At 41.4% G+C, this 15,930-nt stretch overlaps 1 protein-coding gene across 2 annotated transcripts in view; it reads right to left on the reverse strand.

The window, feature by feature from the left end:
* The window catches only part of smoc2 (SPARC related modular calcium binding 2), a 29,061-nt gene extending 13,789 nt beyond the window's left edge, over window positions 1-15,272 (reverse strand). For both annotated transcript variants that reach the window (XM_087802963.1, XM_087802964.1), the window contains exons 1-5: window positions 14,798-15,272; window positions 6,256-6,418; window positions 4,739-4,845; window positions 4,574-4,673; window positions 2,811-2,855 (exon numbers count right to left, since the gene is read on the reverse strand). In XM_087802963.1, the coding sequence (XP_087659089.1) occupies window positions 2,811-2,855; window positions 4,574-4,673; window positions 4,739-4,845; window positions 6,256-6,418; window positions 14,798-14,872 (490 nt within the window). In that variant the 5' untranslated portion in view covers window positions 14,873-15,272. The remainder of the gene's footprint in view (window positions 1-2,810; window positions 2,856-4,573; window positions 4,674-4,738; window positions 4,846-6,255; window positions 6,419-14,797) is intronic.
* Between the last annotated feature and the right edge of the window lie 658 nt (window positions 15,273-15,930).

Below are 15,930 nucleotides of genomic sequence, written 5' to 3' on the forward strand. Positions count from 1 at the left end.
CCGAAAAGCGAAATGAAAAAAGAAAATGTATTTCTTTTAACGTCTCGTCTGCGTTTTAAAAATAGATTTTCAGAAGCGTTATTAACCGGCAGATGGAAACGCCATCTCAAAAGCGCACTTATGATCTGGATTTACGACGCACCGCTAATGACCTATCTTTACTTTGCGGCCGTTTACACGACTGTAACACCTCTTTTAGCGTTTGCCAGGAAACCCCAGCGCTATTTGTGGTCGTACGGCATTAGCTTTACTGCCGTTTGTCAGTCGTCGGCAGCTCATGATCCCAGCATGCGGATGGATTTGTCAAGCCGAGCGCGGAGGAACGGGCGAAAGCCGTTTCAGCCGAAAACGTCTTGACAATAAAAGTGCAGCCATGGCCTCGGTGGAATGCCTCGCCAGTGACGCGCTGCTCCCGAATCAAAATATTGATGCAATTACAGCTATTTATAGAGGTGGAACACCGCAGACCCACTGAATTTACAGTTTATTCTGCCTCTCACTCACCCTGACGTTGGCTCTCACACCATCCCTAAATCAGCTTTTTTTTTGTTCACTCGCAACTATGACTTGGTAGACTGTTTACACAAGGACTCTGAGACATAAATGCCACACTGACAGGAATAACTCCAGTGACAAAGACTTTTCTGCTCCCTCGTGCCTCTTCAGGAACAGGCGAGTGACACAAAAAAACTGACATTTTTACTGCATTCGTCGTCGACCTGAAAGTAGTGGTTTCACCCCGACATCCAAAGTAGGCAAAGAATATACTTCTAACGTTAGCAATTTCTTGGAAAGCATAAAAAAAAGATCTTAGTGGAATAATTCATACAAATTATACCCATTTTCTACTCATCTTCATGTTGACTGGGAGAATTATTGTAGTAATGTTTCTTTTTGGAGTCATAGGCATAACTATATGTCCATTTAAAGGTCGTGATTGGGGTTTACTTTTCTTTGTCCAACAAAAATCTAAATACCTCAATACTGCTCTTCTGTAATTTCCCTCATGTAATGAAGAATAATGAGAATTTGTTACAAAAAAATACAATTAAACAAGACAATATTTTGAACTTTTTTGTAGCTATATAAGAGGACGATACAGACAAGCAGTATGAAAGTATTTCAGTGTTTTTTTTCAGTGTGTCTTTTTGGACGAGGAAAAGTGAGCACTGGTCACGATGGTAATATAGACTTTCACTTATGCCTGTAACTTCAAATAAGAGACGGATTAGTCCAAAAAATTCTCCCAACCCTAAGGTGACATAAGGAAAATAAATGAGAATTTTGGATAAACTATCACAAGGAGCCACTAAAGCAAGTGTGTCAAACTCAACCAGACCAGGGGCTGAAATCTTTAACTCAATCCATTTAACTTTGTCCGGATAATAATATTGATACATATATTCACATCTAAAACAGTGAATAAACACACAAAATGACACTCTAATGAATTCCAAATATTGTTTACCTTCACTAAAAGATACACTTTGTGTTTGGCCTTAAAGCAAAAAAAATCAAATTTGTTTTTAAAGGGCGACTAATGTGTTGATTTAAGTGTCTCTTAAATAGATCTTGGACTCTATTGTACTCATCAGTATGTGTTTGTTTCTACAAAACTATATTTTAATTTAAATATATACATTAGTAAATGTGCTTTTTTCTGAAGATCAAATCTTGTTTACCATAACCACACCCACTCTGCTGTGATTGGCCATGCATCAAGGTTTGTCACACAGCGTCATCAATCCCGGATGTCTCCACGTTCAAGGGACTTGTTGTATAAACAAAGCGGGCGTGATTACAACTGGTTGGAGGAGAGTGAAGCCATGATTACATCATAATGGACTCTCGTAACCTCTCATTTGCTCGGATTTCAGACGGGGCGTAACAATATGTAAATATGTAATTATGTTATATATGAGTAATGACTTCAAAACATGGTCATGATGAGGGACTTACTGCATCTTGGAGAGGAAGACTTCAACATTTGAAACATGTGAGTCATTTTCTTTTACATTAGTTGCCCCTTAAAAAATGAAGTTAAAAAGGTTTACGGGCCACATAAATTGACATTAAGGGCCAACTGCCCTGAGTTTGACACATCTGCACTAAAATCATAAACCGTAGATTCCACATTAGTGAACCACAGACTGCTGTGTTTAAATGTTGTTTAAACTTTACGTGATCTTTTATTAAAGGTTAAAAAACATTTGGGATTGAAAGGTTATCCAAAGGTAACCCGTGTTCTTGCAACTCCACAATTCTTAGAAGAAGAAGTTGTATAGGACACAGTTTTCCCAGAAGCGGCTCCTAAATGCAACCCTTTTTTTATCGTCAAACTTTTACTATGACTGTCCAAACAGCAGTTAAAAGTTCATAAAACATTCTCACAAAGTCAAATATGTCAGTTCAAAACACCATCAGCGGACTGAAACTGTGAGTTAATCTGGCATCAAGCTGGGGAAAAAAAAGAGGTGTTGTTACTATGCACGGCTGATCTCTGCAGGATTAAAAGGCAGGTTATGAGGAACAAGAACTTCTTGTAAATGTTGCTGGCCGTGATGTGCAGCCATCTGAGGCGCTCTCCTCTTTTATATCGGCCTCCGGGCTTCTCCACGAGAATATTAGAGCGAGGCAAGCCTTGACAGGTGACCCGCCCTGCACATCACCGACACAGATACAGTCCAACTGGGGAGGGTGATGAAAATACACACATGTACGTACACGCTTCGACACACATGCACAATCGCAGACACACAAAGGAAACAATTTGTCTTTGAGGACGTATTTGTCTTGGATTGAATTCTCACCTGCTTTTCCAGGCTCTCGCGTCGTCGCTCTCTCCTGTTTGGAGCCTGAAAAGTTTGCGACATCCATGAAACTTTATAGACTTTATTTGGGTTACAAACACATGCATTTTGGATCAATCATCTGTAGTAGTGTAGTGTGGTTGCCTAGTCCTTATCCAATCCACACAAAAAGTAGGATGGAGTTTTTTTTTTTATTCTGAAAGGCAATAATAATCAAACCAAAAATTGACACTAGACCATTGTTCAGCTCTCAAACAAACCAACATTTCCATAGAAAAATAATATGAGTAATGTTTTCCGTTTACTGTAAATCTTCTAATATGAGTGGCTTCAGCCATTTATCTGAATACCACCATTAGCGCAAATAGCAAACATTAGCTACACAACCTCTGGAAACCATTTAAGGAGTCTTAAGCATCTGAAACAGCAGCCACTTCTGAGGACAGACTGAGAACAGGAACAGGAAAGACATGTGGCATTGGTTAATTAAATCTGGCCCCAAAATAACTGCCTCCAAGAACAATTACATTCGGTACAGCTCCACTTTACGGATAAACAACGCATCAGTGGCGCTCTCCTGGCCGATGTGCAACAGGCTGACTACCTCGTGAAGCTTCCTGTCTGTTACAACCATCGCCACAGGATCGACCGTCATGCCTTGTTCGGTTGAATCATCCTGATTATCGCAGGCTTGTGGAATCACTAATACGCTTGTAATTGAACAGATCAATGTTGTTTCCAGGCAGCAGCAGGTTTCACAGCTGAGCTCAAAGGAAAAAGTTATTTTCTGAAGAATTCTTTTCCATGTTGCTCCTGAACTTGAGGTGGACAATTAAATTAACACTCTTGAAGCTTCTGTTTTCAACATTGTCTCGTGACGCCTGCCTAAGAAAATCACACTAGATCTTCCACTGTGGATTTACTTTCAAATACACCTTGGCTACAGTCAGATGGTTTCAACTTTCCTTCCTAGATTATAAGGAAGCTGGAGCCACAGAACTTTTTCGTCCAAATATCCATATGCATTTGTCGCCATTGTGAGGATTTAACATTTAAAATCACTGTTACTCTTTGAAGGTTGATCTTATCTAGATCATTCAAACACCTACTGAAATCAGACTAGATAGGTTTGTGTTGCTCACACAAACACAGACAGGATTGACCTGAAGGGTTGTTTTTTGGAATTGACCAAATTTTGAGACTGCTTATACCAGAAATAAGGACGTAGTTTCACAACAGACAATTTTTATTTTAGGTGAGAACAAACAGAGATAAATGTATCTTACTTAGTTTGGAATATACATGGTTTAAATGTCCTCTAAATTCGATTTATTTGGTGAATAATCACGATTATGATCCTGATCTGGCCCTTTATGTGACCTTTTTTTTGCACCCCCTGGCAAGACAGATAGTAAAACCTACTATCATTAAACAAATATGTGTGTGAGTTTATATGTAGGGCCCTGAGAGGAGAGATGGTGGTCTTCGAGGAGAGGGGCCTGGGAGAGCAGGTAGCTGTTTGCAAGGTAGGGGCCTGACAAATCTGGTAGCTATCTGCAAAGTGGGGTTTGAGAGAGAAGGTAGGGGGGCCTGGGAAAGCAGGTCTGCAGCCTGAATATTTTGGATTTAAGGAAGTAATTTGAGGAAGAGTTACGGTTTTGTCTCAAAACCAGATACTTTAAACGGATGGTGCTGGTGCAGCTGAACCTATAAACTTCACACTTCAGTAAATTCAGTGTAAAAATCATTAGCTTAGCTCCTACCTTGACATCTTGGTTTTTTATTGGCCACTGCAGAGCCGCTGATCGGTCGACCATTCGGGGTGACGCACCAGCAATACCCGGTGTAGCTGTGACACTGAATCTGCGAGGAGAATTTCAAGATGGTGAACATCGTCTTGAGTCACGTTCACGTTCACGACGTCTCACCTCGCTGTAGGTGCCGTCCGGGTTGCAAACCGGCACGAAGACCTGCGGGAAGAGCTTCTTGGCCTGCTGCTCCGTGTACTTCTTCTCCGCCACACATCTGGATGTATCTGCGGAGCCACAGATCACAACGTATTAAGGGGGGAACATTCTACAGGAAATAATTCACTGAGTTTGATGGTGAAAAACAGGAAAAGATACCGGAGGAGCGCGGCAGAATTTGAGTAGACCGGAGATGATTAGGGGGAAAATATTAAAGACACTTCGGAAGCTCCAGATATTTTTGTGGTTTGGAAGAGAAGGAACATCGCTGCTCTTATTAGCAGCAGGCTGGCAGGCGTTGAGCCTGTTGGTAAAGCCATTAGCAAAGGAGGAAGCAGCTCCTGGAGAACATTCCAGTCATCTACGAAAAAAGGGCTGATGCACTAGGAAAACCTCGCTCCATCTGCCTTCCTTCTTGAACCTCAACGTCGGAGTGCAGTCGTTGATAAAGTGTTCACCTGCACGCACCTTTTTCTCACCCGTCAATCACAGCCCACGAATCACCAACAGTCACCTGTTCTGGCCCCAGCGGCTGTCTTAACCATTAGTCTGATGGTAACTTTGTGTGACACTTTGGTACCACAGTGTGCCCGTCTGAAGGGTAGATTGAAATCACATTTTAAATAACCACCACTAAGTGCAAAAACATCCACCCGGTTAGTCAGGAGACGACTCAGACAGCAGGGAATGTCCACTGGCTTCTCTCTGTCTGGTGTTCATGCGATCCGGGGAGAGGCAGGACGATGTCCCGGAATAAGGTGAATTTAGAAATGCTGGTTTCACTGGAAAAACCCAGAAAAAAAAAAAGTCTTTCTCTCTTTTCTCCAGGGGCTCAAGCGGAAAAAGGACGGAAAAAGTGACAGGACACTTGAATCATCCAAGACACTGATAGAAAACAAATGTGGTGCCAGCCTGGGTCGTCCTCAAACACAATCCCATCCCTGTGCTCTCGGGTTTGCTTTCGGCTGACTCGGCCGTGTCACTCACCTCGGACCAGCGGGGGGTCCGCGGACACAATGTTATTGACACTTACAATACCACTTTCAGACATTCTCCTCCCTTTCAGCCGCATGGCTGGACTCCTCTATTCGCCTTCGCGTCCAGATGTCCGTTTAAAAAGTGTCGCCATGGAGACGACACAAAAACCAAAGAATACGTTTTCAATCTTAGAAACCTTGAGCGAGTCACTGTCTTCATTAGAGATTCAATATTAGAAGAATAAGGAACTGTGATGGGCATTGAAAAAGGAGGGGCGGGGGGGCTGTCTTTCACATCTACGTCAAGTCAAGATGTTTTATTCCAGAGGACGTCTTTGACCAGAGACGTCAGACCACACGACAAGACCCCGTTGTCAAGAAGAAGTTAAGACTCTATGGACTCAAAGGATCAATTATGGTGAAATGAATTTAACCCACGAGATCCCACTGTGACCTCGTTGTGAGCATCAGGCGGCGCTGAAGCGTGACTCATGACCTGACCTTTGCACGGCCCTCGGATCACCTCCAGCTGGGGATCGCGGCACTTGGCTCGGAGGAACTCGCAGCGAGACGTGAAGGTCCGTCCGTCGGAGGCGCACAGGGGCTTGCGAGGCGCTCCGCTGCATTCCATGTTGCACTCCTTGTCCTGGTCCACTCGCAGGAACTGAAAGAGTTGACAGAGAAGGATGAGAAACTGACAAATAGGCAGTTTATTCAGACTGTTTAGAGCAACTTTACTGTCTTTATTGGCTCAAAATACATTTCAAAATGAACTCCAGAAAAAGTCAATTCTTTGTTCTTAAAAGGAAGGATGATAGAAACAGAACTGCTTTATATTGGTGTTGAAAAGATGGATGATAAAACCTTACAATATTTTGACTCTTTACCCAGACAGATTGTCCTCTTCGCAAGAACTTCTAAGTCAAAAAAAAATAATATGATTTAGAAGTGATTAAGTTCATCATCTTCTTTGCTGGATTTTGACCGCTGTCTTAGAATGAATTATGTTGTGGGATGAATTTCCATTTCTTTTTTTCTTTCTCCTCACAGATGTTTGGTGGATAATCATGATCAATTATTATCCTGATTTGGACGTTTAAAGTGACCTTTGCTTTAACATCGCTCATCAACGCTGCCTGGAATATCTCCAACATGGGTCTTAGTTTTCCTGCCCGCCTCGCCAGTCAACTTAGAACGTTGATCTCTTCCACTGCGTTCATGATTGTGTTTTAAATAAATATTATTGTATTCCATAATCTTGCCTCTAATCTCGCCTTCGACTCTTCTGTGATTTGCTGATTTTATCCACTATTTCCACCGCTATTTACTTTCAAACCATATTATCCTGTTCTCTTGTTTCTATTTTTGTATTTGTATGCCTTGCTGCAGTTTTCTTTCATTTATTTTGTAGTTGCTGATTATATATGGCAATTTTGTTTTAACCCTTTCTGGGTCAAGGTTGACCAAGAAACAAACACAAGGTATAGCTCATACACATTTGTTTTCTGGCCTCTGGGTCACCTTGACCCAGATAAAACACAAGGGTTAAAGTGATAGTTCACCCAAAATTCTAATTCCATCTCTCTTTTCTACTCACCCTCATGTTGACTATGGTTTGGGAGAATTATCTGAATAATCTGTGTCTTTTTGGATTTAGTTCTTAAAGATTTCTCAAGTCCGGGCTTCAATACAAGACAAGCATTATTATGGAGGTATTTGGATGGGTTTTTGGGGGGTGGTTTTGGTGTCGTTTTTGGGTGAATATGATTGATCGTGACCTTTGACCGGGAAATTTGATCCATGGTAGAACTATTACTTTAATCTTCATTTTATTACTCTTGTCATCCATTGTTCAGCTCATGGATATTCCCTACTGTTCTTTAATGTTTAAGGCTCTCGTCTTTTGCTATTATCTTTTGACTTGTTTTATTTTCGACAATTCAGAAAGTCTCACTCAGGAGCTCAGATTGTAATTAACAAAGAAGATAAAGGACACCCTGGAAAGGCTGCCCTACTTTGTGAACTATCATTCAGAATGTCGACGGATGTAAGTAAGTAAGTAAGTAAGTAATATTTATTTATATAGCGCTTTTCCAGACCACGGTCACAAAGCGCTTTAACAATCAAAACAATACTCAAAAAAGTATATACTTTAAAGATCAAGATAATACTGAGAACAACACAGGAGTTCCAGAAAATCAAGGAAAAGCCTGAACAAATAGAATCGTCTTAAGATGTTTCTTAAAGGAGTCAGTAGACTCCATCAAGCGCAAAGAGAGAGGAAGATCGTTCCAAAGCTTAGGAGCAACAGCCTGAAAAGATTTCTCTCCTCTGGTCCTGAGCCGTCAAGTAAATTGAAGTTTGAAACAAGACTAGAGTAAACTGCAAGTCATTCCACCTCTTTAGCGATGAAGTCCTGACTTTGACTGACACTTCCATCTCCGGTGCCAACGCCTGCACCTGGACGGGCTGGTGAGGATGTTTCACTCAGACATGAATGGAGAAGCGCAGACTTGCTCCTGAGCGGATCACCTGTGTCAATGCCACCATTGTATCTGCCACATAAAGGCGAGGAGGGGGTGGCAACAAGCTGTGACTGCTACAATGAATGCAGACTATGAATGATGGAGCGGCCGAGGAAAAAAATAGACGTCCGGGATCTTTGTGGCGCTTCAGTGTGAGAGTTTCTCGACGTGTGTGTGACCTGAGTTCAGATACTGTAGCGCGGATGCAGGTGGCCGCTTCAGCCGTGCCCACGCATGAATACCGCTTTTCTTCTCTCTTGTTGCAAAACAGAATTCATATCTTTAAGTAGATGCACGATCTTATTCAAGACGCTCACCGTGTGTCTATTCAGGCTCCTATGAAAGCCGGCCCTCCAAGGTAAGCTGTGCAAATGTGTTTTCAAAAGTGGGGTCAGCGCAGAAAGAACGAGGGCGGGACGCAATAAAAAAGAATTTGTTGTGTCTGACATCTTACAAATGGAGTGAAAGATGGGGTTCAGCGGCGGCCTCCTGTGTTGAGACCAGCACGGCTGCAGGGCGGCGCTGCACCTGGAAGAGGGTTGGCAGGGGGGACCTCGTCGCCCCGGGACAGAAGGGGGGGGTTGAGGAAGGAGGGGTGGGGGGCTAACTGTCAAACATAAATCCTCCTAGACCCGTTGAAACACATCATAAGAGGAGCCACGACTCAGTTAAAGTGAAATCAAAAAAACTTAACAAAAAAAAAAAATGTTTGGTGTATGAATCCCCAACATTTGTCATGAGAAGGAAAAAACGAAACGCTGACACTGCAGAGTCTGGGAACGTTTTGTTTCTTGAGAACAGCCTTTGTTCTTCTTTCAACGCTCATCCGTCAACGCTGGCCACAGAAGTATGGTTTGCCACCTCCTTATCCACCAGAAATATCTGCATCACAATGAGGCTGCTTATTCACGATGAAACTTGATAAAGCAAAGATAATTTTCACTTTTTTTTTTTGCAGCCATATTTCCATGTGACACCAGTTCTTCCCGTTAGGGAAAGTAACACATTACATTAGCATGAATAAACGCTTTAAAAAAAAGGTTTATTTTTCCAAATATTTGACTCTCTGAGTTTGTGGGTAGAAAGATTATGTATATATACTATCTAGTTTTGCACAAGAGTTTCTTTTCTTGGGTGGATTCAGAGCGTACCATGTCTGAGCGTGCAAGATTATTGAAAATCCAGCTGTAAACATAATTCTAAATTACACGTCTAAGTCCATTGTATTTCACCGAGCTGCTTATGGAACATTCATGATGACTTTTCCACCGTCATGAAATCCCCACAATCAGCACAACTCAGCACACAGTTTAAGGGATATATGGAAGGAAGAAATATTGTAGGTTGACTTTTTGCTTTGACGTAAATCCAATTTATTAGATTAGTAGGATATGAAGTTGTAAACTAGACCTCTGCCAAGCAGCTCATTTCCGCCCATAATTACAAATGGTATTGCACTGTATAATGTATTCTACATATATAAATAAGTTTAGCTTTTCATATGTCATGAATTATCTTAATGAGACAGCAGTGACTGAAACATTTCAGAACTCGCTTGCACAACACGGTTCAAACTGAGCAAGAAGTTGTCGACGTTAACCTACAAAGTGGCTCCAAAATGTCGGTCATCATCGGTTCCTTAGCAAAGAAATCCCCCAAGAATTCATTGAAGTATGTTGAGGATCTAAAGCATGAGGGTAAAACCATCATGCAAGGGGCCAAAAATACTCAACCAGTCTAACTTGTGGACCAAACAAAATGTCTATTTACCGAATTGTCTGTAACATCAAGTATGTATTAATTATATCCATGTTTTTCTTCCTGTATCAAACAATAAGTAAACTAAATTCTGTTATCGAAAGCCTTTGTCTAAACGTTGACATCGATAATCTACGTTATTTATCTTATTTTGAACACTGGCACGATATCAAAGTGAACATTAATCTACTTTAATTTGACCATCTGATGGGCCACATAGAAAGACTATTATAGCAGTATCTCTAATACTAGTTTCTCTAATATCAATGTTGAAATCAAGTTGATTTATTTTAGTTTATAGTTTGCATGCTGTTATACTGTATAAAGTCCAGTTTTCTGGGGTTTGCCCTTCAGGGCCACCGTAGTTCTAACCAGCATCATCACATAGAAGCCACATAAGTTTAGACTCCACAATACCACCAAATTTTAATCACCAGTTATTATTTCCTGAAAATTGCTAATAAAAACTCTGAGAACTTCTAAGCTGGATCTGGGATGTGGCAAGTAGTCATAGAGCCTGAGTTACACTCAGGAAACCCAGGGGTTTTGATTTTTAATTCAGTTTTTGGGAAGGTAGAAGGCAGTGTTAGTAACACTCTATGAGTGGGCAAAGACCACACAACACAGTCATGGATGCCAGACTGATGGTCCAACCGCCCCAGTACATCAGAACCATCCGCGGCAGCCCCGCGGGCCTGCAGACTAAAGCCTCAAACTGATTCATTCACTAACAAGCTTCCTGGAGGTTGACAAGGACCAGTGAAAGAAACATGGTGGGACGTGAAATCCGCCCTTCCACGTTGGCATCGGCTCTAGAGGAGCAGAAGCTGCGGAGACTGGTGGTGAGTTACGGACCTCTTCCCTCGGGGTACACCTAACGCTGCAGAGTGTCGTGGTGATGGATGGGTCGAGGCAGAGCCCCGACACTCCCCTGATGTCTCACTCAAGCTGCAGAGAGTGATGAGCTTTATTGTCTTAAGGGTGGGTGATTTTATTCCCTGAGGGATCACGTTCTATACCGTGGATGTTGTGAGGGGCCAAAGGAAAGAACTGCAGAAATATACATTTGATTTTTCCTCAAATAAGAAATTAAATCTGGCTTTTTTCTCCATTAACTCAAGCAGTAGGCAGGTTCTGCTCAAGGATTCTGCCTGTTAAAAGAAAGTTTTTTTTTCGCCACTGTCACTCATTGGGATTTCCGGGGCATTTCTTTTCTATTATATAGTTTAATTTCATCTGTATTTAAAGTGTCATGAGAAAACTTTCTAGTGATTTGACACCTTAAATGAAATAGAATTTTGAGGGACAAACAAAGTCCTTAACAAGTTTGGGAAAAAGGCACCAAATGCAGCCGCAGAACACATTCATCGGACCGCATGTGGTCTTCAGGCCTCACTTTGCCGAAGTCTGTCTTGAATGAATCACATTGTGAGATGCATTATGACTCAAATCTTCTGGTAAATTCTGCAACCGGGAGTGATTCTGGCAACTTTTTTTCCCAAGAAGAAGAAAAAAAAAAGCATGCAAATCCGATCACCTCCCCCTCAAAACCTCTTCGTCTTTGTGGGGATGAAAGGAGAGCGGCGGAGGCGAGACTCCAGCAGAGAGCACATTGTAGGCTGATAAGGGCCTTCTGGACTTGAAGGCCCCCGTTTCCAGAACCTCGAGAGGCCCCTAACACCACGGCCTTGCAGGGTCAATAGGGGCCCCAGCTGAGAGTCGAGGCGAACGGGGTGTCCCGGGCGGACGCGAGGGCGCAGAGGGGATCATTAGTTTCCAGCGTGGTGGAAGGGGAAGAAAGTGACAGGCTTTAACCAGGCTGCTAACTCAATCAAAGGAAAAGGCGTTTAATTGCTGGGAAAGACGTTCCGAGGACAATGTGCTGGTGTGAAAGGGTCACTCTTTCAAGGCAGGTGCACCATTGGATGGAAGCAGGAGGGGGCATCAGAGCCTGCTAGGCCTTTGTTTTTAGAGAAGTTAGCAACCCGCACTCAATATGCTCGCACTCCAATGTTCCTATCAACCACTATTACTATTGTTTATCTGCCTTTTATCAAGAAGACACCTTGTTTACTCGATATGTAATAGTAATTACGTAACACTAGTTATTGTTTAAAATCATTCATCAAAAATGTTGATTATTAGACACTGTAATATTGAGTCGATCCAGATCACAGTCAGGACCCAGGTTGGTTTTGATGGATTTGTTACTGACTTGAATGGCTTCTAACTGCTGCACTCGAACCCCTGTTCTCTCTTTGTGTACAAAAAGGACCAAAATAATAATAAAGTCCACATGTGATGACAAAAAAATTCTGGATTAGGATGATATCATTTGGGTTTTTTGGCCAATAGTGTCAATGGAGACCTAGTTGTCAAGACAAAAGTCAACACAATTCTTGAATGATAGAAGGTGACAATATTTTTTTTTATATTAAGCATTGTTTTTTTTCTAAAATACTAAAGGCACATGCAGATTTATACTTAACCTTGATTTTAGGGCAACAATATGCACCGTTACCTTCATTTAAAATACATTTCTGGATGGACCAAGTACTATTTACTTCACCTTTGCCTGCTGTTTCCTTACAAATTCCTTAAATATGCAGGAAGAACAACCATGACAAGACCATAAATCATGGTGAAATACGATGACTCAATAGCATCAGGCCAGGAAATCAAAGTTCCTGAAGGGCAACCATAAATTCTGACTGTTATTAGGGGCCAACAGGCAATGACAGAAGGAAAAAAAAGACATGATGTGATAGAAAGACTTGGAAAAAAACACATTGACATAATATAACAGTCGTTAAATGGAGTGTTATTATTTATGGTGTTGTTTAAATGTAATGTTGAATCAACTCACAAGGACCTGATCTCAGCAGTCAAAGGGTTGCATGTGGCCCCAGAGGGACATTTTTCCCCCGTGTCAAGAAAGTCTATCAATGAGTAACATTTAAACTGAACCAGATCTCTATAAAAAAAACTTTATCTTCCCGATTTCAATTTGCTTTTTGATTCTGCTACTTTCCATCAGCATTGTCCAGAATACATTCCTTGTATTGTTCAACTTTCCCGGCTATAAACGCTTCCTGAGTCTGATTGTGTGGAGAAGAGGAAGAGATTTCACCTTATTACACAAGATGATCTTACCCTCGACTATTGTGTTCAGGATCAGCGAAAGGAAAAAAACTGGCGCGTCATCGATTTGGAATATATGATGCTAAAAATATGTATTTTTGGTCAGTTAGATGAGGAGAAAGAGAGGTGACATGTGTCAAGTTAGAACTCAAGCATGTGTTACGTCTCTTTCAGGTGTTTCTCTGCATAGATGGAGTGGTTTAGTCCAAAGATATGAGCAGCTTTCTGAAGGCCTGGAGTGAACATATGAAGAGAAGATGCATTTCTACCACAGTATAGCTCAGGGGTGTCAAGCTCGCTTGCATTAGAGGTGAAAATGTTTCACACAGTCTGATGTCAATTCATACTGTTCAGTTAGAAAATCCTAGATATGACATCATCTTGAAACTTTTCTGACATCTTCATGAGCCTTTTGACGAGCTCCTGTCCGAGTGTGATCGTGTGCATCAAAATAAAACAGCAGCATCTGTTCAGAAGAAAACACTTCCTCCCACATTCCGTGGCGTCAGAGAGAAAGCATCTCCGACCCCCTCACCTGCGGGTTAACGACTCGTGGCCATTTGTTTCCAATTGGATATTAAAACATCCTCGCCGCGACCATAAATAACAAGTGCTGGGGGGGAGGCAGCTGTCGCATCAAGCTCTAAATCAAAAAGAGGGTGTAGAGGTTGAACATTCCTCTCGGTATCACTCCTCCTCCAGCAGCAGTACCTGCACTTGATCATGGCTCTGATATTAACCTGCATGTGTAACACGAGGACCGACTCTTGATACTGAGAACAATGTGAGTTAATGAAGCTCCGTGAAGGAGACCGCCGAAGACATCCTGTACGCGAACCCAGATGTCATTCATTATTGAGCAGATGAGTTCATCAATACAAGCCCGCAACGGACAAGACGCCCTCTAACGCATGAATGTATCGCAAGATATTAAATGTTATTTAAAAGATACACTCTCCATTCATGACTTGAAACTGTATGTTTTTATGTTTACATATTTATTTTGGAGATTTACAGAGATTTGAATGTTCAAATTGCACCTGCAGTTGGGACTGTTATCAACAAGCTAAGCTGGTTAATATATCATTTACTTTTTTATTAAAGTTAAAAATAAACATACCAAAAAAAGTAGTTTAATCTTTTGGTTTAGTTTATGGATCCTCTCTAGCGACGATCAGATTTTGTTGCCTGCTTGTGACCTTGGCTCCTGCAAGGGTTTGAGGGATGTTTTCTGATTGCCCCCAAAGATTCAATGTCTTTGCAATAGTTGGAAATTTGAAGTAGATGTGTAAAATAATCGTGTTTTTTAGGAGAAATTATATTTCTATTTTGAAAAAAAAAACATTTAATAGACGGAATGAAGGGCAACATTTTAATATTTGAATTAATTAATTAGTGTTTTTTGTTTAAAAATGAAGATTTTGAATGAAATTTGGATGATGGTGAAGTGAAACATGGGCGTGAAGTTGTCGAATAAGTCTGATCTAAACACAAACGACAGACTCAAAAGTCTTAAATCGCGGACACGACACGGGATAATAAACTCCAGATTGAACAATTACGCATAAATTGCGTAAGAAAAAGAAAGTGGGAGCAGATGAGTGGAGTTGGAATCTCACCGTGAGAGCAGAGAACCTCTGCGCGCGTCCGGCGCACAGCAGACCGAGCACGAACATCAGCGGACACACGCGCATCCTGACGCAGATACTCTCCAAATTACGCACGCTCCAAAACCCAACTTTTAAAGTTTGATTCTAAAACGTTGGAACTATTACTGGAGGCAACGGAACATGTTCTGGAGCTCAGGAAAAAGTAGTCCTTGAGAGACAGCAGTGAGTGGAGGAAAAAAAAAAGAAAAGTGTCCAAAGGTTTGAGTAAAACGCTGTCCCGGGTTCTGGCAGCGCGACTGCGATAAACCCCAAGAGTCCCTGACCTTTCTTTCTTTCTGTGTCTCTCCTTCCGACTCTCTCTCTTTCTCTCTCCCTCTCTCTCTCTCTCTCTCTCTCTCTCTCCCTTCAAATGTGGATTCTTGTCTCCACACCCCCTCCACACTTGAGGTCTAGATGCCTTATCGGGTCCAGGCAGGGGTGGATGGTGAGAGGAGGTTCGACAGGTTTTTTTGGTAGACGAGTGAGGGGTTCTTGCATTTCTCATCCCTCCTTCTCGAGGAAGAGAAGGTGATGAAGGGAGGAGACAGTGGAGAGTTTTTTCGGAGCTCATGTAAACCGGTTTAAACGAAGTCCATCAGAACCACTGGAGTTTGTAATAACTTTAACTGGCACATAATTATATATTTATTAATAATAATAAAAAAAATGTCCTTATTTACGACGATAACTTCATGTTGAGATGTGGACGCCACTCATCTATTAAAGTCGAGAAATTTGAGTTTAATTTACAATAAAAAAAAAGTAATATATATAATATAAAATGGAACAATCAAACGTATTCGATTCAGTGTATCCAGTCCATACATGACACCTGATATGTAAAACTGTAGGTGATTTATTGTTTAATTTTAAGGTTGGGAATAAGTTTACGTCTCATACCTCTACCTTATATAAATCGAATTTCTCAAAAAAAATGACTTTGACTATGACTCTAATCATTTTTAAAAAAGCGGAGTGGAAACGGTACCAGTTTGATCAAAAGACGTGACATTAGCCCCACCAGCAGGCAAGATTAAGTACTGACACATTTAAATAAGATTCAGTATACGTTTAAAAACAATTACAAAACCATATTGAATAAA

The sequence above is a fragment of the Callionymus lyra genome, chromosome 11 (genome assembly GCF_982586985.1).
Source record: "Callionymus lyra chromosome 11, fCalLyr1.hap1.1, whole genome shotgun sequence".
NCBI lineage: Eukaryota > Metazoa > Chordata > Actinopteri > Syngnathiformes > Callionymidae > Callionymus > Callionymus lyra.